The sequence below is a fragment of the Nuphar pumila genome, chromosome 10 (genome assembly GCF_984573655.1).
Source record: "Nuphar pumila chromosome 10, dmNupPumi1.hap1.1, whole genome shotgun sequence".
Classification (NCBI taxonomy): domain Eukaryota; kingdom Viridiplantae; phylum Streptophyta; class Magnoliopsida; order Nymphaeales; family Nymphaeaceae; genus Nuphar; species Nuphar pumila.
The window spans coordinates 15,182,622-15,207,912 of NC_143258.1; the positions used below are offsets into that span (position 1 = coordinate 15,182,622).

At 38.8% G+C, this 25,291-nt stretch overlaps 1 protein-coding gene across 5 annotated transcripts in view; it reads left to right on the forward strand.

The window, feature by feature from the left end:
* LOC149823502 (protein HIGH CHLOROPHYLL FLUORESCENCE PHENOTYPE 173, chloroplastic-like) overlaps nucleotides 1-25,291 on the forward strand; it is a 132,498-nt gene that overhangs the window by 78,117 nt on the left and 29,090 nt on the right. For 3 of the 5 annotated variants that reach the window (XM_090018882.1, XM_090018884.1, XM_090018883.1), the window contains exons 5-7: nucleotides 1,536-1,671; nucleotides 1,789-1,893; nucleotides 2,046-2,126. In XM_090018882.1, coding sequence (XP_089875008.1) covers nucleotides 1,536-1,671; nucleotides 1,789-1,893; nucleotides 2,046-2,126 — 322 coding nt within the window. The remainder of the gene's footprint in view (nucleotides 1-1,535; nucleotides 1,672-1,788; nucleotides 1,894-2,045; nucleotides 2,127-25,291) is intronic. The other 2 variants (XM_090018885.1, XM_090018886.1) reach the window with 1 other exon arrangement.

Sequence of the window (25,291 nt, forward strand, 5' to 3'; positions counted from 1 at the left end):
GTTTTTTTTATAAGATTTACATATTCTATGTTTGTCATTTTATGTTGATGATATGATCATTACTGGGAGTCATAAGATAGAAGTTGAAGAAATTAAATTTATACTTAAGGAAATTTTGATATGATTGACCTTGGTTTCTTGAGATATTTCTTAGGTGTTGAAGTAGCCTATTCGCCAGGAGGATAGATTTTGTCTCAAATGAAGTTTGCAGTTGATATCCTTGCATGTTCGAGAATCACAGATGAAAAACATGTTGACACTCCTAAGTGATCAACGTCAAAATGAGAGTTGAAGATGGAGTCTTGTTGGATGATCTAACCCCTTATCAATAACTTATTGGATCACTAACGTATTTATCTATTATTGACCGAACATTGTGCTTACAGTGCATACAATAAGTCAATTTCAGAATGCGCCTACTTCGGTATATATGAGTGCTATATTGAGAATAGTTCAATACATTAAAAATACTATATCTGAAGGGTTATTCTTATCTTCTTCTTCATCATTAAATCTTATTGCATATATTGACTTTGACTGAGGAAGTGATCCCAATAACTGACACTCAACTATGAGTTTCTTTTTATTCTTAGGTGATTCCCTTATATCCTGGAGATGTAAAATGCAACAAAAAGTGTTGTTATCCTCTACAGAAGCTTAATATAGGGCAATGGCTACAGCAACAACCAAGGCCGTTTGGCTAAGGTTTTTGCTTAAAGATATGAGAGTTGATATCCCAGAACCTTCGAAACTATGCTACGATAACAAAAGTGCCATATATATTGCCAACAATCATACATTTCATGAACAAACGAAGCACATCGAGATGGATTACCACTACATTCGGGAAGAATACTTGAAGTGGACTATTGATTTGCCATTTGTACCGTCTGAATTTCAAATCACAGACTTCTTCATTAAAGCACTTCCATTACCGCAATTTTTTTTTCTCCTTAACAAACTTTTGGTGATCTCACCGCAAGTTTGAGAGGGAGTGTTAAAATATGACTATATATATCAGGGGCATTTTGGTCAGTGGTATTTTGGTCATTTCTCCTGTTTTAATAGGGATAATCTAGTGGAGACTGTTATGTAATTTTGTTTAATTTTATTTCTCTTTTTTGTGTTTTTGACTGTTACAGTCAATATGACTGTTGGGGCTGACTGCTCCCAACAGTCGTATTTTTTACTGTTGGATGCCTCCTTTTTACAAGCATATTTGAAGTTATATAAATTTATATTTTTTACGACTCTTGTAAGATTTGTGCTCTTGTGATTGTCTCCTTAGCGAGATTGTATTTGACCCAATAGTGGTCTTTGTGTGTTTGTGATCTCTTGTAGCCCTTAGTGGCATTCTATTGTTATTATTATTCACTTCATTTCAATTGCATACTTGCACTTGTAGTTATCATACGTGATAGAAAGAAATATAAGAAATCCCAATTTTGTAGTCCATGGCATGGGGTCTGTTCTTCTATTTTAAGTTCTTCAGTTGTTGGTTTTAGGTTTTACATTTGTTTCCACTTTACACTTAGGTATGATGGTTTGGTTCTTTCCCTTGGAGGAAATGGGAGATCATATGTTCTAATTCTTGAAGCTGGACCAACCGCAGATACATCTCAAAGCAAATTCTATTTTGCTCGAATTAATACCAAAGTGGGCTTCTGCAGGGTCAGGATTTTGTGCATAAGCTGATATCTGTGGTTCTTTTGAACTTTTGAGTTATTGTGCATTTGAAATCAACTTTTTCTTTTGCTTCATGTTTTCTCTATAATGCATAAATTACAGGTGAGGGTGCCATTTTCTGCATTCCGTCCGGTAAAGCCAGATGGTCCCGTATTGGATCCCTTCCTTGTACACACGTTAACTATTCGTTTCGAACCAAGGCGACAGGTGATGTATACAAATCTTTCGTACATTTCTTACTAAAATTTCATGTCTTTTTCCCAACAAATTGTGTAAATACATTAGCTTTTGTTTCATTTCTCCACATGACTGGGCATTTTATGGCTGAGTCGCCCTTTGCCTGGTTTTTCTTCATCTAGAGACAAATTGAGGCATCTAGTGGAGCATATCAGGACCTTAGGAGCTACAAGTTGATAATTGAATATATAAAAGCATTGCCTGTAAGTGCGATCCAGAAAAAAATTACTCAACTGTTCTCTTTTCTGCTTACTGAAATTCTATCAAACTATTTTCCAGGTTAAACTGTCTTAAGAAAAAAAATGTTTCAGAATTTATACCATTATTCTCCTTAGAACTTTATTCAATGAATATTCTCTATCTTAGAAAAGTGTTTGTCAATTTGTTGTGTATGTGGTCAAGGAATCTGCATAAGTTTATTTCTTCTCACATTGCTAATTCTTAATTTTAAATTAGATCCATTTATTTCTTCGCTTAAGATGAAATGTGTTTCATTCAAGGTGGAAGATTTTAGCCTTTAGGAAATCATTAGTTGTTTGTTGTGTTTCTTAAGAAGAATCATTTAGGAATAATCAATTCAAGGCTTCTAAAAGTACTAAAAAAAGCATAGTTAACAATATCATATATATACTTAGAAAGTACAAATGCATGAACACCTTCTGGCATGGAGTTTGTATGTATTTGTTTAGGAATGCAAGGATGAGGAGTCAAGTTCTATAACACATTCAATAGAGATTGTAATAGCTATCAGTAGCTTCAGTTCAAGTAACTAAGATTGAATGTATAAGGTGGTTTATTTTATCCTTTTTTTTGGAGAAACGATTTGTTTTATTCAATGGCTTTATTTAAGATTTCTTGAAAGAAATGATTTTTCTCTGGATGAACATTTCCTTCTTTTGTTTTAAGTGCAAACTTTAATACAAATGATGAGAGAATGGAAAATATAATCTATAGTAATTATCCAGGTAGTGAGTTCAACTGTTAGTGAGCACCATGTTCACACCTACTCTTTGGGGCCCATTCAAAGAAAGGTCCTTGATGATCTATTTCAAATGGACATGTATTTTAATAGCATATTACAAGGGAAACTCTTAATTACTTACTTTTGGATGATTTCTAGTCTTTTGAGAATAATTTTAATCCAAAAAATGATATTTCATTCACCATCTATGCTGTGTTAAATTCAAAGTACACAAGATCTTCAGTTGCAGGGATAAAACACAGAAAACTCTATCCCAACACTTAACAAGAAATGAAAACATATGTTGGACTATAATAACTTGAATGGATATAGGCGCCAAGGCTACCCACATTATTATAATCTCTTCTACATGTTTTAAACTCATTCATCCTGAATAATTTGTCTTCATGTTTAATAATATCAGTTGGAAATTCACTGAAGTACAATAGCACAAAAAAATGAACATTGATAGCATAAAATAAGATAGTTACAAAATAGAAATTGGATTAGGAAACCAATAAATATAAATGGGCAATTAAACCTAGGGGAAAGCAGTAAATCAAGGATATACTAGTTTGTTTGGGGTTTTGCCGGGATCAATGGACATAGGTAGGATCATTGGGGTTCAAGTTAAGGACAGATTGCTGATACTTAGGGCCGAATAATATAGAATTAGACTCTCCCCCTCGAAGAGGAGTGCCTCATCTATTCTACCTTGCATCTTATTACCTGATCTTTTCTTCCACTTGATCTTCTCACTTGGCCAAGGGCTCACTATAATCCAGCTTGGGCTTCACCAACATTGAGAATTTGGTGTGTCATGCTCAATCATAGGGAAATTCTGTTATTGTTTTGTGGATTTAATAGTTACATCCATAATTACTGGAAGCGCCTCCCTAAGGGGAGAAGCACACTTTCCGGGAATCATGCTTCTGAAGCGGTAAGCACCACACTTCCCCCAAAAAGGGGAAGCATGAAGGAAACTAGCTTCCCATTGTTGAAGAATGTAATGCCCATATTACATGTGCATGTGCTACCCTCTTTATGTATATATGTTTATTATGGAGGGGTAATTTTGTAATATACATAACAATAGTGGAATAGTCAACCATTTTTGTCTGTACATTAAGGGGTCAACCCCCTTTATTTTGTAAACTCCCATTCTTTTCTTGCCAATGATGATATCTTTTCTTCCCTTCTCTAGTATTCTCTTCTCCTTTTTCTTGCTTTCATTCATGGCTATCTGATTCTCTATATGGTATCAAAGCCAAATCGACGCAAGGAAGCATCTGGATGTCTTAGAGGGAAGAGCTGGCTTCATTGCTGTTCGTGGGTTAGCTTCTGAGCTAACGTCATCCTTTGGAGGAGAGAATCCTACACCTATCATAGCTTTTGTTAATCTTATTTGGGGATTTATTGAGGTTTGATTTTAGGTGATTTTTCAATCAAATTTCATTGGATTTGATGGAGTATCGGATTTGTTTCGGATTTTTCAAGGATTTTTCTGTGTAACGTGAGTTTCAGACCATATTTTAAAGATCTTAAAAATCTGATCTAATTTCTTGTTTTGATGTAACGACCCCAAACTGACCCTTGAAAAATACAGATGTTTTTTTAAAAACAATTATGGAAACCTCCCAAGGACCAGGGGCACATTACAGATTTAATATTCACAACCCATCAACCATTTCAAACATAGAGTAAATTCAAACAATGAACTAAATTTTATTTATTAAATCAAATATGTCACTAAAGTTCATAAAAATTCAAAATCCACTCTAACCAGTCCGATGCACATCAGAACCCAGACTACCAAATCATAAACCTTGAGTCCTCCAGCCAGCCAGTCCCTCTCATCACTGAGCCTCAGCACCTGAAAAATATTTTTAGAAAACGGGTAAGAACCGAAGTTCTCCTACGAGATTCTCTAAAAGTCCAACACTAAGGAAATAACATAAATTAAATCAAGCACAAGTTTAAGAGAAAATCACATGCAACAAATCATTAGAACTAACTTGCCCTCTAAGCAGTTCAAGCAAGCATTCAACAATTTCATGCTAAATCAAACAGACCAAACATTTAGGGATGCATTAATTAATGTTAAACATTAAAGGATGCATGAATCAATGCAATATACATGAATAACTTTTTAAGTTAATTATCAGAATTGCATGGTACATTTTCTTGAATTGATCTCGTAAGCTCATCCATCACTATCGCAAATAGGAAAGGGCTTAAAGCAGATCCTTGATGTAACCCAACCGTTATCGGAAAATTGGTTGTCACCCCTCCACAAGTACCGTGGTGTATGTTGTTTGCTGATGATATTGTTTTGATTGATGAGTCTAGAGCTGGGGTTAATGCTAAGTTAGAATTATGGAGACAGACATTGGAAGCTAGAGGTTTTATGTTGAGTAAGAGTAAGACTGAATATATGGAATGTCGGTTTAGTAAGCAACGAAGTAGTGATGGGAGTGTAGTGAAGCTTGGTGAGCAAGAAATACCGGTGAATGATTATTTCAAATATTTGGGATCCATCATTCAAAAGTATGGAGAAATTGATGGAGATGTAAATCATAGGATAAAGGTTGGGTGGATGAAATGGAAAAGTGCAACTGGAGTGTTGTGCGATCGTAGAATGCCATTGCGGTTGAAGGGAAAGTTTTATAGGACGACTATTAGACCTGCTTTACTATATGGTACGGAATGTTGGGCTGCCAAGAGACATCATATTCAAAAAATGAGTGTAGCTGAGATGCGGATGCTTAGATGGATGTGTGGAAATACAATAAAAGATAAGATTCAGAACGAGGAGATACGTAAGAAGGTAGGTGTTGCACTCATTGAAAATAAGATGCGAGAGAATCGTTTACGGTGGTTTGGACATATTCGGCGAAGGCCTAATGATGCTTCAGTTAGAAGGTTGGAGAAATGGGAAAATATATTTAGTTAAAAGAGGTCGGGGTAGGCCTAGGAAGACTTGGATGGAGATGATAGGAAAGGATATGAATGCTTTGAACCTCACCGAGGACATGGCATTGGATAGAAATGATTGGAGGAAAAGGATTCATGTGGAAGACCCAAAATGAATTTCTTTTTTGGTTCATATCGCTGACCCCAATTGTTTTGGGATGAAGGCGTAGTTGTTGTTGTTGTTGTATCAGAATTGCTTTTGCATGCATGTCACTATTAAATGCATACAAATTTAACTTTCACTTTCTTACAAACCCGTGGACACTCAAAACGGGTAAAGTTTCTAGTCATTAGCTTAACACACAATTTGTATTTTAAATTACTAGGTTCCACACTTGTTCTTCGACCGATATAAGAAATTATCACCATCAATCAAAATATTATGAATCATCACCTAATGTTGGGACATCAAGAAAATCATTATACATCATGGCCGGGAACACGAACCACACATCAGGTTCTTGGGGACAACAATTGCACAGGGTGATTAGTATCCTCACGATCCCTCACGACTGTCATCCAAGGTTCCTATGATTTCAGAGGGACACTAGGGAAGAAAATTATTACACTGTTTGGTCTATTTTACCATCTTAATCAATTAAGAGTTCTTTACACCAGAACAATTATGCAAATTAATATGCAATAACAAATTCGGGCTTTTGCCCTATCAGATTCAATAGTGTAATTAATTTAGAAAAACCAATTTTCAATAAAAATCACAGTCCAGATCGTAGACAAATATATATATATATATATACACACACACACACGCGCGCGCGCAATCTGGTCATTGATTGCAGTATGGATACATATACATATAAATAGTTGACCATACTGCAATCAATGACCAGATTGTGTATGTGTGTATATATATATATATATATATATATATATATATATATATATATATATATATATATATATATATATATATATAAAATCCATCCAGCCATACATAACAGACTTGCTGTCCACAGTATATGTATACGTATCTATACTACTATCAGCTACCAAAATGCATATAGATATGTATATGAACAATCTATGGTTCGTAACAGAATTGTTGTCACTTCATATATATATATATATGTACGTATCTGTACTGCAATCAGAAATCAGATTGCATATAGATCTGTATGTACATGTATACACGCACAACAATATGTACATAACAGACTTGTCGCCCATATATATACATATCTGTACAACAATCGGAAACCAGATTGCGTACAGATCTATCTATCTATCTATCTATCTATCTATCTATATATATATATATATATATATATATATATATATATATATATAAGCAGCGATATGTATACAACATGCTTGTTATCGCTGCATATATATAAGCAGTGATATGTATATACATGCTTGCTGTCGCTGCATATATATGAGCAGCGATATATATAACATGCTTGCTAAAAAGACATATTTATGCATCAAGCACAACAAATATATGTAGAAATCTGCAGACAAGGTTGATAATGCAGAAACATGGATTTAAGCATCAAAAACAATAAAAATATACATGTAGAAAATTTAAGACATGATTTGGGATGCAAAAACATGGATTTAAGCATCAAGAACAATGAAAATATTCAATATATGTATACTGAAATTTTCAAACATGATTTGGGATACAAAAACATGGATTTAAGCATCAAGAACGATGAAAATATTCAAGATATGCATGTAAGAATTTTCAGACATGTTCAGGGATGTAAAAACATGGATTTAAGCATCAAGAATATAAAAAATACATGCAATATGCATGAATTTTTTTTCAAACATGATCGACCCTTAAACCCATATGCTAAACCCTCGTTCTATCAGAAAAGAGAGAAACCCGTACCTTGTTTGCTGAAAATATGCAAAAGAACAAACAAAGAAGAAGAAGAAGGTGGTGCCCTTCCTTTTCTCTTTCTTTTTTTTCCCTCTTTTTTTTTCCTCTCCTCTCTCTTTCTCTCCTTTCTTTCCCTTTCTCCATCTCTTCTTTTTTTTCTAATGTTTTTGAGATAGAGAGGCTTAGCGAGAGGACCCCTCTACGGGGTGACACCCCCCCTTCTTATCTCATATGGGATAGAGTTCTACTTAAAGTAGAACTCTTCCCTAATATAACTTCTTTAATATATATATATATAAATTTTTCTTAAAGTTTAAATTAAATCATTTGTTTTTAAAGGTCTTTGAATGGGTTATGGGTTTGGGCTAGACCCATGACCCAAATCCATTTGAATTTCAGCCCATCCATTATGTACTAGTTAATATAGATCCTGGACTAGGTCCAGATCCATATTGATGTCAACCCAAATGTAAACGGAGTGGGTCGAATCTGATCTAAATTGAAAAAGACCCAAAATAGAGGCCTGTCAAATTTTGAAAAATGCATTTTCTGAACCAACCCATATCTGAATTCGATAAAACAAATCTCTTATGAAATCTATGTTCCATAACGGATTTAACTACAGACCTAGATCCATTTCACTCTTGAATTTTGCTTGAATTTAACTTGATTTTAACCCGAATTTTGCTCGAAATTAAAAGTTAAAAATAAATAAAATTCGCACGTGTTACTTATCATATTAGATATCTTCAATGGGCCCTGGACTAGGTTTAGATCCTCATTGACGTTAGCCATATTTAATTAATTTTTCCATAAATTTGACATTTTAAATAGAATTATTTAATAAAAATTATATTTTTGAGCCTAAAAATATAGGAAAAATTATGAGATATTACATTTGAAGTGCTTGGTTTGTATCAACTCAGGTCATTTTTGTGTTTGAGATGATCTGATATAGTTGCTTGGCTGAGATTTAGGGTTTTAAGTTGGTTCTTGTGAAGTTTTGAGGTGTTTATCATTTGCGAAAAGTAGTTTTGATCTATTTTGGGAACTATCTAGATATCAGGTAGTGGTATTTTGCAAGATTTTCGTTCAGAATGGTATTTCACTCATCGACATGAGATTTTTGACTGATTATACATCTGGCTATTTGTGTGGGGCTAGTATTTGTGCTTGGTAGTTGGAGCCAATACTCTCATTTTGATTGTGGCTGTGTAGTTTCTAAGAGAAGAATGAGACAGGAGAGAGAAGCTCTGATAGCTGCAGGAGAAACCCTAATAGGGTCGACTCTTCTTGCTTTACATTAAGTAAACTCATGTACAGAAATTAGGGTACAAAAATACCCATTACAGACAATACTAAAATTACAACATGCCATTAATGAGCATGTGTTAAAATAGATAAAACGAATTGGGTCTGGATCAGACGTGAATGGCTACATCTTTTCATCCTCCCTCAAGTTGTATATGGTTTTGAATCATGAACAACTTGCCTTTTAACATCCAGAATCTATCCTTGATAAGTCCTTTTGTAAACAAGTCAGCAACTTGATCAACAGTCCGAACGTATTCTGGTTCAATTTCTTTTTCTTCGACCTTCTGTCTTACAAAATGTTGATTAATTTCAATATGCTTAGTACAACTGTGGTAAATAGGATTGAATGACATGTTGATAGCGCTTTGATTATCACACAAGAGAATGCTTTTAGAAATTGATTCTCCTACTTCTGTCAACAGGTGCCTGATCCATGTTACTTCAGCTGTAGCAACTGCCATTGATCTATATTCAGCTTCTGTGCTCGACCTGGCTATGGCCTTTTGCTTCCTACTGCTCCAGGAGACAAGATTTAAGTTAATGAAAACACAGTATCCTGAGACTGACCTACACTCTTTTGGGTCTCCTGCCCAATCTGCATCTGTGTAAGTAAGAAGTTCATGCATGTGATGGTCATGCATACTTTTTCTATACATAAGATCATCTCCAATAGTTCCTTTCAAATATCGAAGAATGCGTTTAACTGCTTTCATATGTCTAATATGTGGTTCATGCATGAACTGAGATACCTGATTGACAGAATAGACAATGTCAGGCCAAGGGAAGGTAAGATACTGAAGCATTCCTACTATTCTGCGATATCCTGTAGGATCCTTATACAAATCTCCCTCTTGGGAATTGAGTTTCTGATGAAGTACACTAGGTGTGCTTAGAGACTTGCAATCTGTCATACCTGCCTTGCTAAGAACATCAACGGTATACTTATGTTGAGTAAGTGTCATGCATTCAAGAGTCCTATCAACTTCTACTCCAAGAAAGTATCACAGCTTACCAAGATCCTTCATCTTGAATCTATGGTTCAGAAGTTCTTTAACCTGTTCAATATGTTCATTAGAGTTACCTGTAATGATAATGTCATCAACATATATCAATAACAGGGTAACTATCTCTTTGCATTTGAATATGAAAAGAGAATGGTCAAGAAGAGATCGACTAAAACCATATTTTTCAACTTCAATCGAAAAACTGTCAAACCAAGATCGAGACGCCTGCTTCAGACCATATATAGCTCTCTTTAACCTGCACACGTATTCTTTAGAGTTCCCTTTTATATACCCCGTGAGCTGCTCCATGTACACTTCCTCCTTCAGAGTTCCATGTAGAAACACATTTTTCACGTCCAGTTGACTGAGAGTCTACTGATGTTCAACAACCAATGTTAGTATGATGCAGATAGTGCCCATTTTCACGACTGGGCTGAAGGTCTCATCATAGTCTTGTCCTTGCTCCTGTGTGAAGCCTTTTGCAACCAGTTTAGTTTTGTACCGCTCGATAGTGCCATCATGGCTTATACTTTATCTTATACACCCACTTTGACCCAACCACATTTCGATTGTGTGGTCTGGGAACAATATCCCAAGTGCCACATTCATGAAGAGCCTCCATTTCTTCGTTCATAGCCTCAATCCATCTCTTAGAATTTATTGCTTGATAAAATGTTGTGGGTTGATCTTCCTTGCCGAGAGAGGCTAAGAAGAGTTGGAAATCCATTGTAAAGTTGTAAAGTTCTCATAACTAACCCACTTATCAATTGGGTGTCGAGATCGGGTAGATCTTCTGTGAATAGGTGATTGAATGGAAGTAGAAGCAGAATTCTGCTCCTGATTAGAGTTGAGAGGTATATCCTTCTCACGTCTAGAGTAAACAATGCCCTTATACTTTTTAGGAGCCGACGGTGGTTCAGAAATCACACTTTCCTGAGTTCTTTGCGCAGCAGTTGATACATTTCCCTCACCTCTTTGATTACATTCAGAAGAACATACATCATTAATACTAGAAAAGAGATCTGAGTTCAACCAAGGATGATAAACTTCAATTTTTGGAGGAGTGTCAGCACTATGACCAAAATTTGATTCGTCAAACACATTTCTGGATATTTTGATGCCCTTGCTCACAGGATCATAGCATCTGTACCCTTTGTAATCATCAGCGTACCCAACAAATCTGCACTTTAAGGCCTTATCCCGAAGCTTGTGCCGCATTGAACTGTCAACATGAATATAACATACACACCCGAATACGGTCGGCTCAAGATCTAGACCCAGACGTGAATGGCTACATCTTTTCATAGTTTTTTGTTTTAAGTGATTGGTGGTGTATCAATAGTTGAGTTTGTGCATACTCTTCTACTTGGCTCTTGTTTTACCTTACATGTTTTTGTGTAACACTTATAATGCCCCCAAAATCTTGGACTTGGAACTTTTTAAGAAAATTTTGAAAGCCTTGTGATCATTCCTTTATCAGAGTTTTAAATAGTAATTCAGCAGAAAATGATATTTTTGAAATAACAAGTCAACAGACCTTGGGCGCATTACTTGCGAAGCCTTTCCTTTACACAACAAATTTGAAACTCCGTACATTCAAAACCAAATAGATTAAAAAGAAATGCAGTTTTAATAATTTAGAGTTTATACAAAAGAGAACTTTTTAAGGAAACCCTTATGCAAAATTTCAAAAATGTCCTCAGGAGCGAAACGTCAGGAAAAGAGTCTCATCGTGATCTTATCACGTCATCGTGTCATCGCTTGCCGTACAAACCTAATCATCACCTGTACCCATAAGATGGGTCAGTTTCATGAAAAACTGGTAGGTACACAAGTATAATAATTTAGGACAAAACTAACACATGCTTTATTTCATACATGATATGCAATTTAACATAAGTAAAAATAAGCATGTTAATCTTGTTTCTGTATTGTTCCAATATTATCAGATGTCTTCGAAGAGTAAGCAAAATGAGCATAATAAGCATAATTCATAACCCAAACTAATATATACGTCGTTCCTTTCGCGGTGTGCAAGTCAAAATAAGTAAAATAAACATGATAACTTTGTTTTGATATTAGCTGTCCTGAGGGTACGCGCAAGAGCGAAACATAGAAACAACTGAGTCTGTTCGGTGGTTTGTTATGCTATATATTTTTTGATATCCCAAATAATTAGTTGAGCCTGTTCCTAAGGGGATGACCGATAACCGAGAGAGAATTTTCGAGGCATTCGTAGCAAGGGATGCATCCAACTTCTGCAAAAGTCAATGAGATCTACCACCTTGGATAATTTTTGGTAGTCTCGTCCCCTAACTCTGATGACTGGGGATACCGAGTCATTTGTCCGAGGGGTGGTTGTTAACAACCTGTCCATCAGAGTTTTTGTACCATCTCATTCTCTCTCTTGACGAAAACAAAGAGACGAATGGGTACGTCAAGTTTTATTTTAACTGACCATCCATTCTAGATGCTCTGGTCTTTCAAACCAAAACATGCATCTTAATTGTGAAGGCGATGATCACCATTTATGTGATTTCAACAATATGCATTTTGCACACTTCGAGGTTACCATAAACCTCTTATCCAATCATCGTAGTACTAACATGCCGTGCATGTCTGATAGTATCGCTACAATGAGAGGGGTATAGGTTTCTCAGAAAGAAACCCCAACTTAATTGTTTCGTGAAAGAAATGATATAACCATTTTAATTTAGTTTGACAGGAATTGGTCTTTCAAAACACTTTTATATCATTGTGCACTTTGCACGATATGAGATCGACACAAATCTCTCATCCAGTTATCATAGTATCAATCATGCATCACATTGCGATACCACTTACGATAAAAGGGGTATGGGTTTCTCAGAAGAAACCCCAACCAAACACATTCCCATGCTCCGGGGTATGGGTTTCTCAGAAGAAACCCCAACCAAACACATTCCCATGCTCCCATCCGGGGATATTCGAGTCTTATCGGATATTAAATCGAAGTTAAAACATTTCCTCCTATCGTGCTAGTTTGGGAAAAACTTAGTTGCAATTAGGCAACCCCCAAGTGTTCGAATCTTGCTTTTCAAAACTACGCATTTTTTTGGAATGTTGGATTCTCGCAAGGAATCTCTTCTCTTTAAAGTTTTAGTGCTCATGCGCAAATCCGTGTCTTTTGCAAAAGGGCAAGCATGATACATGGTAGGATAGAATACGCACTTGCGTGTCTTATGCGATTGCATATATGTATGAATGATATATATATATTACATAATGCAGGTCTGTGCACATTTCAGCGCGACAACAAAATATAAATCAAGGCTCGATGTACGAAACTGCACGTTGATCTAAATAAATGCATAAGCAGTGCATGAGGTATGAAACCGTACCTTGGCTAAATAAATGCAAAAACTGTGAGAGTCGTTGGACACTCCAACGACTCTATTTAGAGTTGTTGGAATGTCCAACTCTCCCTTGCCCTTTCTTTTTGTGTATATATATGGGGAGTTACCCCATTGTATTTTAACTACTGTATGTGGGTTTTGTCCCACTTAAATGAAATCAATTCTTCACTTTTTCATTTGGAATCTCTCTTTTGAGTATTTTGTGTGTGAACCCTAGTGGTTCTTAAGTGTTTGCCTTGTGTGTGTGAACCTTTATGGTTCTTGAGAGAGTTTATTTGTGAGGAAGCATTTGAAGTTTGTTTGAGGATTCCATTTTCTTACAGCTGGGACCAATCCTTTCGGATTGGCCGGACTGTCTTTTCAAGAATCCGTTTGATCTCCCTGATGGAGACCTCGATCTGGCCACTCGTCTGTGGATGGTATGGCGTAGCAATCCGATGATGTACAGAGTACTTCTTGAGTAAGGAAGCAACATGCACATTCTTGAAGTGCTTACCTCTATCACTAATCATAGCTCTCGGGACACCGAACCTACTAAAGATGTTGTGCTTGATAAATCAAAGCACCTCTTTATGATCATTGGCTTGTGTGGCCACGACCTTGACCAATTTGGTAACATAATCGATCACCACTAAAATATAGACATAACCAAATGAAGGCGGAAAGGGACCCATAAAATCGATGCACCAAACATCAAAAATCTCTACGACAAGAATGGGGAGAAGGGGCATCATATCACGCTTGAAAATACTCCCTGTCTGCTGACAGCGTAAGCATCTCCTACAAAAATCATGAGCATCTCTATGTAGTGTCGGCCACCAAAATCTAGACTGGAGGACCTTCGCAGCGGTCTTCCGACTAGAAAAGTGGCCTCCACAGGCCAAGGAATGATAAAACTCTAGAATGGACGCGAACTCCTCGGGGATGCACCGTCGAATCATCTGGTCGGGATATAATCAAAACAACTCTGGATCCTCCCATAAATAATGTTTCACCTGCGCCATAAAACGATCTCTTTCATTCTTGTTCCAATACGTAGAGAACTTTCCAGTTACCAAGTAGTTGATGATGTCCGCAAACCAGGGCAGACGCTTGACATAAAGAAGTTGCTCATCCAGAAAGGAATCATCAATCTGTCCCTGATTAGTGGATGTCTCCACAGTCTGTCTGGACAGATGGTCTGATACAAGATTCTCACATCAACTCTTATCTCGAATCTCAAGATCAAATTCTTGTAGCAGAAGGATCCACCGAATGAGGCACGGTTTTGTATCTTTTTTACTCATCAGATACCGTAAAGCGACATGATCTGAGTAAACAATAACCTTGAAGCCCAACAAATACGAATGGAACTTCTCTAAGGCAAATACTTACCGCTAGCGGTTCATTCTCAGTGGTCGTATAATTCATCTGAACATCAAAGAGGGTCCTACTAGCGTAATAGATGACATGAGTCCTTCGTTCGATCTTCTGGCCAAGAATAGCTCCGATCGCATAATCAGAAGCATTACACATAATTTCGAAAGGTACTGACCAATCGCGAGATCAAAGAATAGGGGCTGTGGTCAGGGCCTCCTTCAGAGATAAGAATGCCTTCAGAAATGGAACGGCTGATCCTTCGAGAGCAGGTTACATAACGGTCTAGAAATTTTGCTAAAATTTGTAATGAACTGCCTATAAAAACCTGTATGCCCTAAGAATGATCGCACTTGCCGCACTGAGGTCAGTGGAGATAATTTGACAATGGACTCTATTTTGGCCTTATCAACCTCAATCCATTTCTCAGACACAATATGTCCAAGAACAATCCCCTGTTGAACCATGAAATGACTCTTCTCCCCGCTGAGCACAAGATTTGTCTCCATGCATCGTTTTAGCACCCGCTAACTTTTGGAGACAATCATCAAGCGAAGAGCCATACACCGAAAGGTCATTTATGAATATCTCAAGGACGTCATCAACCATGTGGGAGAAGATCGTCATCATGCACTGCTGAAATGTTGCCGGAGCATTATAGAGCCCGAACAACATTCTCCTAAATGCAAATGTGCCATATGGGCAGGTGAACGTTGTCTTCTTCTGGTCCTCGGGGTGAACGACCACCTGATTATATCCTGAATAACCATTCAGAAAACAAAAATAATGCTGGCCTGCGAGTCTCTCTAAAATCTGATCAATGAACGACAACGAGAAGTGGTCATTCCGCATTGCATTGTTCAGCTTTTGATAATCAATGCATACTCGCCACCCCGTGGTAGTCCTCATGGGGACACTCTTTTCTTTATCATTGATGGTAACAGTGAGCCCAAACTTCTTGGGGACAACCTGGGTTGGGCTCACCTAGTGACTGTCGGAGATGGGATAGATGATCCCTGCGTCAAGACACTTGACTACCTCCTTCTTCACCGCCTCCTTCATATGGGGATTCAACCTCCTTTGCATTTCTCTAGAGGGTTTGGTACCCTCTTCCATGATGATATGATGCATGCAAAAGGAGGGGTATATCCCCTTTAGATCTACCACAAACCATCCAATCGCCTCTTTATGCTCATGCAAAACCTGCAGAAGCTGACACTCTTGGGTGTCAGTCAGGTCTGCTGAAATGATGACGGGGAGCGTTCGGTCCTTGCCTAAGAAGGCATACTTGAGCGAAGCCGACAGGGGCTTTAACTCAAGTTCAGGCGGACTCTCGATAGAAGGTTTGGCGGGCTTCTCTGTCAAATCAGGGAGGGGCTTGAAGTGCCAGGTCCAATTTAGTTCACCTGACCCTCTATCCATCAATCCAAGGCTATCTCCCTCGATAGATTCATCATCCTCTGCCTGAGGTGGATCACTAAATGTCCATATTGGCTCTGCTTCTACTAGGTCTTGAACTAAATCAACCTGGAAAGAAGCATCCTCTCTTGCAGGGCCCATCACTGTATTGAAAATGTTCAACCTCATCTTCATGTTGCCAAACGAGACATCCATTGCACCAGTACAACAATTGATGCATGCGTTGGCAGTGGCCAGGAAGGGGTGACCTAGAATAATGGGTGTCTGTCTCACTTCATCCACTCCCTCCCTATCCAAGATAATGAAGTTAACAAGGAAGTAGAAATCCTCTACCTTGACCAAAACATCCTCAAGAATCCCTCACGGGACCTTGATGGATCGATCTGCCAACTGAAGGGTCATCGGTGTCAGCTTCATCTCCTGTAACCCAAATGCGTCGTAAAAGAAACCTGACAAGATCTTCATGTTTGCCCCGAGGTCGAGCAAAGCATGCTCAACAGTAATGTCTCCTATGACGCAAGAGATAATAGGATCCCCTGGGTCCTTGAGCTTGGGTGCATTTTGGTGTTGTAGCACTGTACTCTCAGTAAGATATATCTTCTTCGGCACATTAGACCACAACTTTTTCTTCTGCGTACAAAGCTCCTTCAGGAACTTTGCGTATGCAGGGACTTGTTGGATGGCATCAAGCAAGGGGAGGTTTATCTTAACGTGCTTGAAAAATCTCAAGCATCTCCTGCATCATCCCCTGCTTGTCGAACGACTTTGGCTTCTCTAATGCCTCAGGAAAGGGGGCTTTGGGTATATAGGATCTGGAAGGCTCAGATGGGGGAGCCCTCCCGCTTTCCTGAGATGTCTCAATAAGGACTGATTGCTCAACAATCTGTCTCTCTCTTTCTTCTGCAGTCTCCTTGGTTCCATGGAACTCCTTCCCACTCCTAAGGGTGGTAATCGCCTAGGCCTGCTCTTGATGGGCATCTATCATGTGCAAGTCATACATCGACTCCTTACCCCTAGGGTTAACCACCGACTAACTAGGCAGTGTTCGCTCGCTTCGTCTGCTTAGTGCCTCGGTGAGTTGTCCCATCTGCGTCTCTAATTTGGCAATGGATTGCGTATGGGAGTTTAGGTTCGCCTTGATATATGAGAAAGTCTGCAACATCTTGTCCTCGAAGGACTGGATAAAAGCAGGTTCTTAGGGTGAAGGCTGACTAAAGGAGGTCTGGACTGAAGGGTAACTAGATTGCTCAAGCCTATGCATAAAACTGCCTTGCTTGGGTTGGTTCTGGAAAGAGATGGGGTGTTGTTGTTGTGGATTCCTCTACGAGAAATTATGATGGTTTCGCCAACCCGGATTATAGGTATTTAAATAAGGATTGGGCACGGGTTTAGCGAAACCTTGCGCCATTTGAGCTTGCTCTTGGACCAACTCAGGGTACTGTGGCACCGCGGGGCAGTCAAAGACATGGTTTGCTGGGCTAATACACAATGCACACACCTGCACAGCTGGTGAGGGATTCGACTGTTAGAATCTCCACTGGTACCTGTATTGAGAAGAGAGAGAGAGATAGAACAGAAGAAGAAAGGTAAGAGGGCCTGCGACTGTCACAATTTCAACTCATGAAATTGTGACCTAAACTTTTATTAATAAGTTTACATTACAATAATATGGATCCGGGTCTGGTGTGTCCAGACCCGAATAAAATAAAACATTACAAACTTTACATGACTCAAGTCCTATCCAGACTGTACATACAATGGACTTGGGTCGGGTCCTAATGACCCAGAATACCACTTTTTCACCCCCCCTCAAGTTGATCATGGTTTTGGACCATGAATAACTTGCCTTTAAGCATCCAAAAACGATCATTTGTTGAGCCCTTTGTAAATATGTTTGCAACTTGTCTTTCAGTATTGACGAACGCAGGCTCAATCTCTTTTTCTTCAACTTTTTGTCTCACAAAGTGTTGATCGATCTCAATGTGCTTAGCACGACTGTGATGTACTGGATTGAATGACATGTTGAGAGCACTTTGGTTGTCACATAGTAAGATAGAGTGTGAGATCTTTTATCCTACTTCAGTTAGTAGATGCCTGATCCATGTGGCTTCGGCAGTAGCGGCAACCATGGATCTATATTCAGCCTCATTGCTTGATCTAGCGATAGCCTTTTGTTTTCTACTGCTCCAAGAGACTAAATTTCTTTCAATGAAGACACAATATCCTGATGTAGATCTTCGTTCATCAGGATCTCCTGTCCAGTCTGCATCACAATATACAGTAAGTTCATGCTCATCATTTCCATATGACTGTGGTGAATATATCAATCCATCCCCAATAGTCCCTTTCAGATATCTAAGAATCCTCTTAACCGCTTCCATATGTCTAGTACATGGTGCATACTTAAACTAAGACACTTGATTGACTGAATAAACAATATCAGGACGAGTGAATGTGAGATACTGTAACATTCCTATTAGACTACGATACCTGGTGGGGTCCTCACACAGATCTCCATCATAAGTGCTAAGTTTTTGGTGAAGTACACTTGGAGTTCCTAGAGGTTTGCAGTCTTTCATGTCTGCCTTGCTGAGAATATCTACGGTGTACTTGTGCTGAGTGAGCATTAAGCCATGAGCCTGGTTATCAACTTCTACACCAAGAAAATAGCGCAGGACACCAAGATCTTTCATTTTGAACCTCTGACCTAGTAAGTTTTTTTACTTCTTTGATATGAGCTTCAGAGTTTCATGTGATGACAATATCATCAACATAAATTAATAGTAGACTATGTCACATGGGTGTGGGTGTGGGTGTGGGTGTGGGTGTGGGTGCGGGTGCGGGGATGCGACACTTGCAAAAAACCCGGGTGCGGGGGTGCGGCAGGGGCAAAAATGTAAAAAAAAAAATTATATATATATATATATATAATTTTGAAGTTTTAACAGTTTTACATTTAACAGTAAACATTGTCATAATATGATTCATCATGCATGCAGTATATCAACCTAAATATCAAATTATCAATCAAATAAGTAAAGCAATTACATAAATCGACCTAAATATCAATCAAAAAGGGAAAAGAGGCTAGAAAGAGTAAAGAGAAAAAGAAAAAGAGAAAAAAAATTGCAATGATCACAGGTATCCAATAATATACCATTAGTTAGGGTAAAATGCTGCCAAATAAATCCATGTATGGTCACAACAAGCAAGACAATGATCAAAATAAAGACCAAATTCCTTGTTTGTTCAGCCATTAAATCAGTTTTAGGCTTGCATTATCCTTGAAACTGTGATCATTGTGACATGACCATCTATGATTAGAGAAAAAAATTTAAGTTCAGCCACATTCATTGCAATAAGGAGCAGATAGGGAACCAAAATGATTAAGAGATAATAGATATGAAACAAAGAATCCGCCATTTGGTTGATTACTTATTCATTAAAGTAAAGCCATCTATAAAGAACCCCAATTTTTTTCACAAAGACCTCTATATAGAAAACCCAAAGCTTTCATCACTGAAGAACCCATAAATCATGAAACCCCAATAGCATACCTTCATCCATCTTTCCACCAACAAAAGCTAAACTACATTTTCTACTAAAAATCAAGCCATTCTTTGAAGTAAACGCAAGTTTTAGGCGAAATGGACCCATCAGGGGTTCACTCATGAATCACCGGACAAACCCCACAAGGAACCGATACGAACGGCGAGTGCTCGGGGGCCCCTTTCTCGCAGAACCTATAGCAGACCTGCCTCACCGGAACCCCCGAGAAGATCCCCTTCCCCGTGCTCACAACCTCTTCGACATTCCTCTCCAGAACCAGAGCGTCAATCAAAAAAAGAGCCAGATGGGGGAGGGGCTCGACCCCTCCCTTGTCGACCCAAAAAAAGAGCCAGAGGGGGGGGGGGGGGGGGGGGGCTCGGCCCTTCCTGTGTCAAAAAACGAGGGAGCAGGGGGGGCTCAACCCCTCCCCTGTCGACCCAACAAGAGACCGAGAGGGGGGGGGCTTGGCCCCTTCCCTGTCGACCCAACAAGAGAGCGAGAAGGGAAGGGGGTGCTCGGCCTGCCGACCCAAGAAGAGAGTGAGAGAGGGTACATACCTGCGAAAGGAGAGGAGGAGCCTAGGAGGCGGAGCTGGGGCGGCGATGGGAGAGAGCTCGAGCTCAGGGGGAGAGGAGAGATTAGGGCAATTTTTTTTTTTGACCTAATCCTCCTTTTCATCGGGGACTTTTTTTTTTAACGCCCAAACAGTGGACAAAAATAACCCTGGGTGCATTGACCGCACCCAGGGTCGTGTTGACCGCACCCGGTGCCACACCCGCACATGCACCCGCGTCGCGTCGACGCGGGTGCGGCATCTGTTTTGCCGAGTCTTTGTGACATAGATAGTAGAGTGGTCACATTCTGGCTTCTAAAAATAAATAATGAGTAATCCAGTACGGAACGTGAAAATCCATATTTTTGAATCTCAAGAGAGAAGCTATCAAACCAAGAACAAGATGCTTGTTTTAGACCATAGATAGCTCTCTTTAGCCTGCATATATGGGTTTTGCAATTTTGTTATTGATATCCAGGGGGTTGTTCCATGTAAACTTCCTCCTTCAAATCCCCATGCAAGAATGCATTTTTCACATCAAGCTGACTCAACTTCCATCCATGTTCAACAGCCAGGGAAAGAATAATTTGAATTGTTCCCATTCTCACCACTGGACTGAAGGTCTCATCATAGTTTTGCCCTGCTTCTTGGGTGAACCCTTTTGCCACAAGTCTTGCCTTGTATCATTCAATGGTTCCATCTGGCTTATACTTTATTTTGTAGACCTATTTGCATCCGACAACATTTTTATCAGGTGGTCTGGGAACAACTTCCCGGGTTTCACATTCATGTAAGGCCTGTATTTCATCATTCATGGCTTCTACCCATTTGGTAGAAGTGGCTGCCTGATAGTACATAATGGGCTCATCTTCCTTATTGAGTGCAGTTAAAAGGAGCTAAAGATCCAAGGAGAAGTTGTTATAGCTGACCCACCTATCAATAGGATGTCGTATGCGATTTGATTTTCTGACCTCAAGAGTATGAGAGGAAGTAGGATCGACGACTGAGGCATGATTTGGATGGCTTGATGCTTTCGGTCTCTGTCTAGAATAGAAAATGCCTTTGTATTTGCCCGGTACGAATGATGGTACTTCCTCCTCGTTCTGTGATCCCGATGTCCCAGTGTTCTTTAACATCTCTTCTTCTTCCTGCACACAATCTGGGGAACAAACTTCATTGAAACTAGCAAAAAGTTTTGAACTCAGCCAAGGATAGTAAACTTCAGTTGTGTTAGGGGACATATCCGTTATGTCGGCTCTGTGATCAAAATTTTGCTCATCAAAGACAACATTCCTTGAGATTCTGATGTGCCTGTTGGTTGGATCATAACACCTATATTCTTTGTAGTCATCTGCGTATCCCACAAATCTACACTTCTGAGCCTTGTCCTGAGACTTGTTTCTCAGGGACTGATCAATATGCACATAACAAACATATCTGAAGACACGCAGATCATAATAACTAGGGTGAGCTCCAAAAAGACGGTAATAAGGAGACTTATTTTCCAGAACAACCATAGGCAGTCTATTTATCACATGTACGGCATAATGAAAAGCTTCTGTCCATAGGTTGATGGGAAGATTACTGTCATGAAGCATACTCATGGCACTTTCAACGATATGCCTATGTTTTCGCTCAGCAATCCCATTTTGTTGAGGGGTGTGTGGACAAGACACCCTTCTTCCTATTCTGTTATTTTGAAGAAAAGAAATAAAATCACGAGATGAGAACTCCCCACCTCCATCACATTGAAAAAATTGTATGGACTCAGAAAATTGATTTTTAACTAAGGAAAGAAAATTTTGAAACAAAGGAAAAACTTCTGACTTATTTTTTATGAAATATATCCAAGTGTATCGAGAATAGTTATCAACAAAGATTAGGTAGTATCTGCTCCCAGATCCAGAGACAATTGGGGCGGGTCCCCATACATCAGAACAAATTATCTCAAAAGGTTTTGAAGCTCTCTTATTAATGGAATGAAAAGGCAATACATGACTTGCATGAAAGACAACTGGGACACTTCTGACTTTTCTCATCCCCATTGAGACTTTCCTTTGGAATGAGATTATTAGAGACAAGTTTCTCAATAAAATGACTCCCACAATGTCCTAATCGACTATGTCATAAGAAAGGCTTATCACATTCAGAAATACTAAAACCATTTGCAGAAGAGGAGGAACACGACTCTAATGAAGACTTCGAATCCAGATGAGCAGGGCAGATGGAATGACATGGAGCTTCTTCAAAGACATACATATTGCCTCATCTCTTTCCTTCAGTGAATGTTTTCCTCGTGCGTAGGTCCTTGACCTGCACAGAGAAGAGAGTGAATTCAACTGAAGCATGATTATCATCAATAAGTTTGGAAACATAAACAATATTTTTCTTAATGTCAGGAACGTAAAGAACATCAGAAAGTTTAAGAGTAGAATGTGACATGGGAATGACATTTTTTCCAACATAAGAAACAGGATGGTGGGATCCATTACCAATGAGAATCTTACTCTTGCCAAAATAAGGAATAGGGTTAGAAAGTTTACCTGCATCGCCTGTCACATGAGTTGCTACCCCTGAGTCAACAAATCAAGTGCCTTCATCACTCTGCTTCAATTTCAACTCTGACAAGGCGGATATCAGCAGATCTTTAATCTCTCCACCGTCTCTGATATTTGTGAACTTTCTTTTGGTTTCTGTCTGTGGAGCCTTTCCTTTATTTTCTGGATTATGCCAACAAGTTGCCTGGATATGCCCCCTTTTGTTACAAAGGAAGCAAGTGGGGATGGGTCGTTGTCCCTGCGCATGAGTCAACATATTTGGAGTGGAAAGCAAACCATGTCCTATGTGCCCACTTCGCCCTTGCCTCCCTTGTCCTCGTCCTCGACCATAAGTCACTCCTGTGGCAAAAACTTCTTGGGATTTGTGTGAACATGAGTTTCTTCAGAAAAACCCTTCTGAGTCATTTCATACTGGATCAATTTAGCTCATAGCTCATCAAAGTTAGGAAGGACAAGCAGGTACAATAGTGAAGTGACGATCATATTGTAGTCAGATCCCAATCCACTCAGAGTTTGTTGCACCATGTCACTGTCACTTACCACACATCCTATAACTGCAAGCTGATCTGTGATAATCTTTATCTTGTTGAAATATTCCATGATGGTCATGGAATCTTTTCTCAGCAACTGAAATTCCCTCTTAAGAAAAATCATCCTCGCTTGTGAAACCTATGAATACATCTGAACCAATCGCTCCCAGAGTTGCAAGGTTGTACAATTGTCAGGGATGGCAACAAGGACCTCTTAAGACAAGGTAGAAGTGATATATGCAACTACTGATTGATCTTTCCTTTCCCAGTTGAGATATTCTGCATTTTTGACATACACAATTGAACTCGCCCCTTTATCATCTTTATCTTCTCTCGGGACAAATTCTGGTGGGACTGGAGTGGTTCCATCCAGGTGACCTAAGAGACCTTGGCTCCTTATAAAAGGAATAACTTGTCTCTTCCAAATTAAGAAGTTTGAGGTATTCAACTTTTCAGAAACTAGTTGATTGAGAAAGCTTGAAGAAAGATTCGATTGAGAAGAATAAGGATCCATTGAGAAATAAAATTCAACAAGAGTGTTCACAAAATACTCAACCTTTTTTTTTTATTAACAGGAGATCGCAGGCTGTCTGATTCAGAAGATAGTCGGACCTGAACTTTCCTTTACACTCTTGAAAGATTGGAGATTGACGTGATGACAATCACTTTCACACGTTAGATATGTTTTTGGGCAAATGTAGAAAATAAGAATCAGGAAGGAAAATCACACAGCAAAAAAAAATATCTGTCACTGAGAAAGGCTGGGATATCTGAATATGCAGAATAGATGTGTGGAGGAGATTGGGCAAAGGAGACAAATCAGATAATACCAAACGAAAAAAAATCTGAAATAGGGATCGTTGTCGTTTTTGTGTTTCACGTGAATCGATTTCAGCGATTCACGTGAATCGATTTCAGCGATTCACGTGAAATAGAATCACCCCTTTTTGCATAGTCTGGATTCACGTGAACATGATTCATGTGAATCTTAAATCCACGTGAATGTCACGCCCACGTGAGACGTGGGTACACAGAAAATTTCAGAAAAGGGGAAGAAATGAGAAATAAAAATGAGGAGAAAGGAAATGAAGAAGAGTAGAAGAGAAGGGACGAAAAACCTCAAATCTCTGATCGTCGCACTTGTCGGAAACCTCTTCGGCCCTCTGATGGATCTCCGCTCTGATACCATGTTAGAATCTCCACTGGTACTTGTGTTGAGAAGAGAGAGAGAGAGAGAGAGAGAGAGAGAGAGAGAGAGAGAGAGAAGAAAGGTAAGAGGGGTTGCGGCTGTCACGATTTCAACTCATGAAATCGTGACCTAAACTTGTATTAATAAGTTTACATTACAATAATATGGATCTGGGTCTGGTGTGTCCAGACCCGAATAAAATAAAACATTACAAACTTTACATGACTCGGGTCCTATCCAGACTGTACATACAATGGACTTGGGTCGGGTCCTAATGACCCCAAATACCAATGTTTTAAAACTCGCCGAGTAAACTCGTTGACTCGGCTAACTCGGCTCGGCTCGGCCCTCCAGCGAGTCAACCCGGCAAGGCAAACTTGGTTTGCCAAAACTCGGGCTTGACTTGGCCTGACTCGGGCGAGTTCTAGGATGGTTGAAATTTGATTTTTGAGTTTCAAATTACAGTTACGAAATATATAAGTACATATATTTTAACAAGGGTTACCCCTAGATTTTGTATAAAAAAGAAAATAAAAATCATTTAAAGATAAAAAATCATTTAAATCCATAGAATAAAATTGCCATGCTGTTCGAACTACTGTTCACCCTGTGCTATCAACTTATTCTAGCAAAATATTTTGAAGAAATGATTCTCACTATATATGGAGGGTCAAATGTGCCTATAGGAAGTCACATTTAGGTTTCATCATCCATTTGT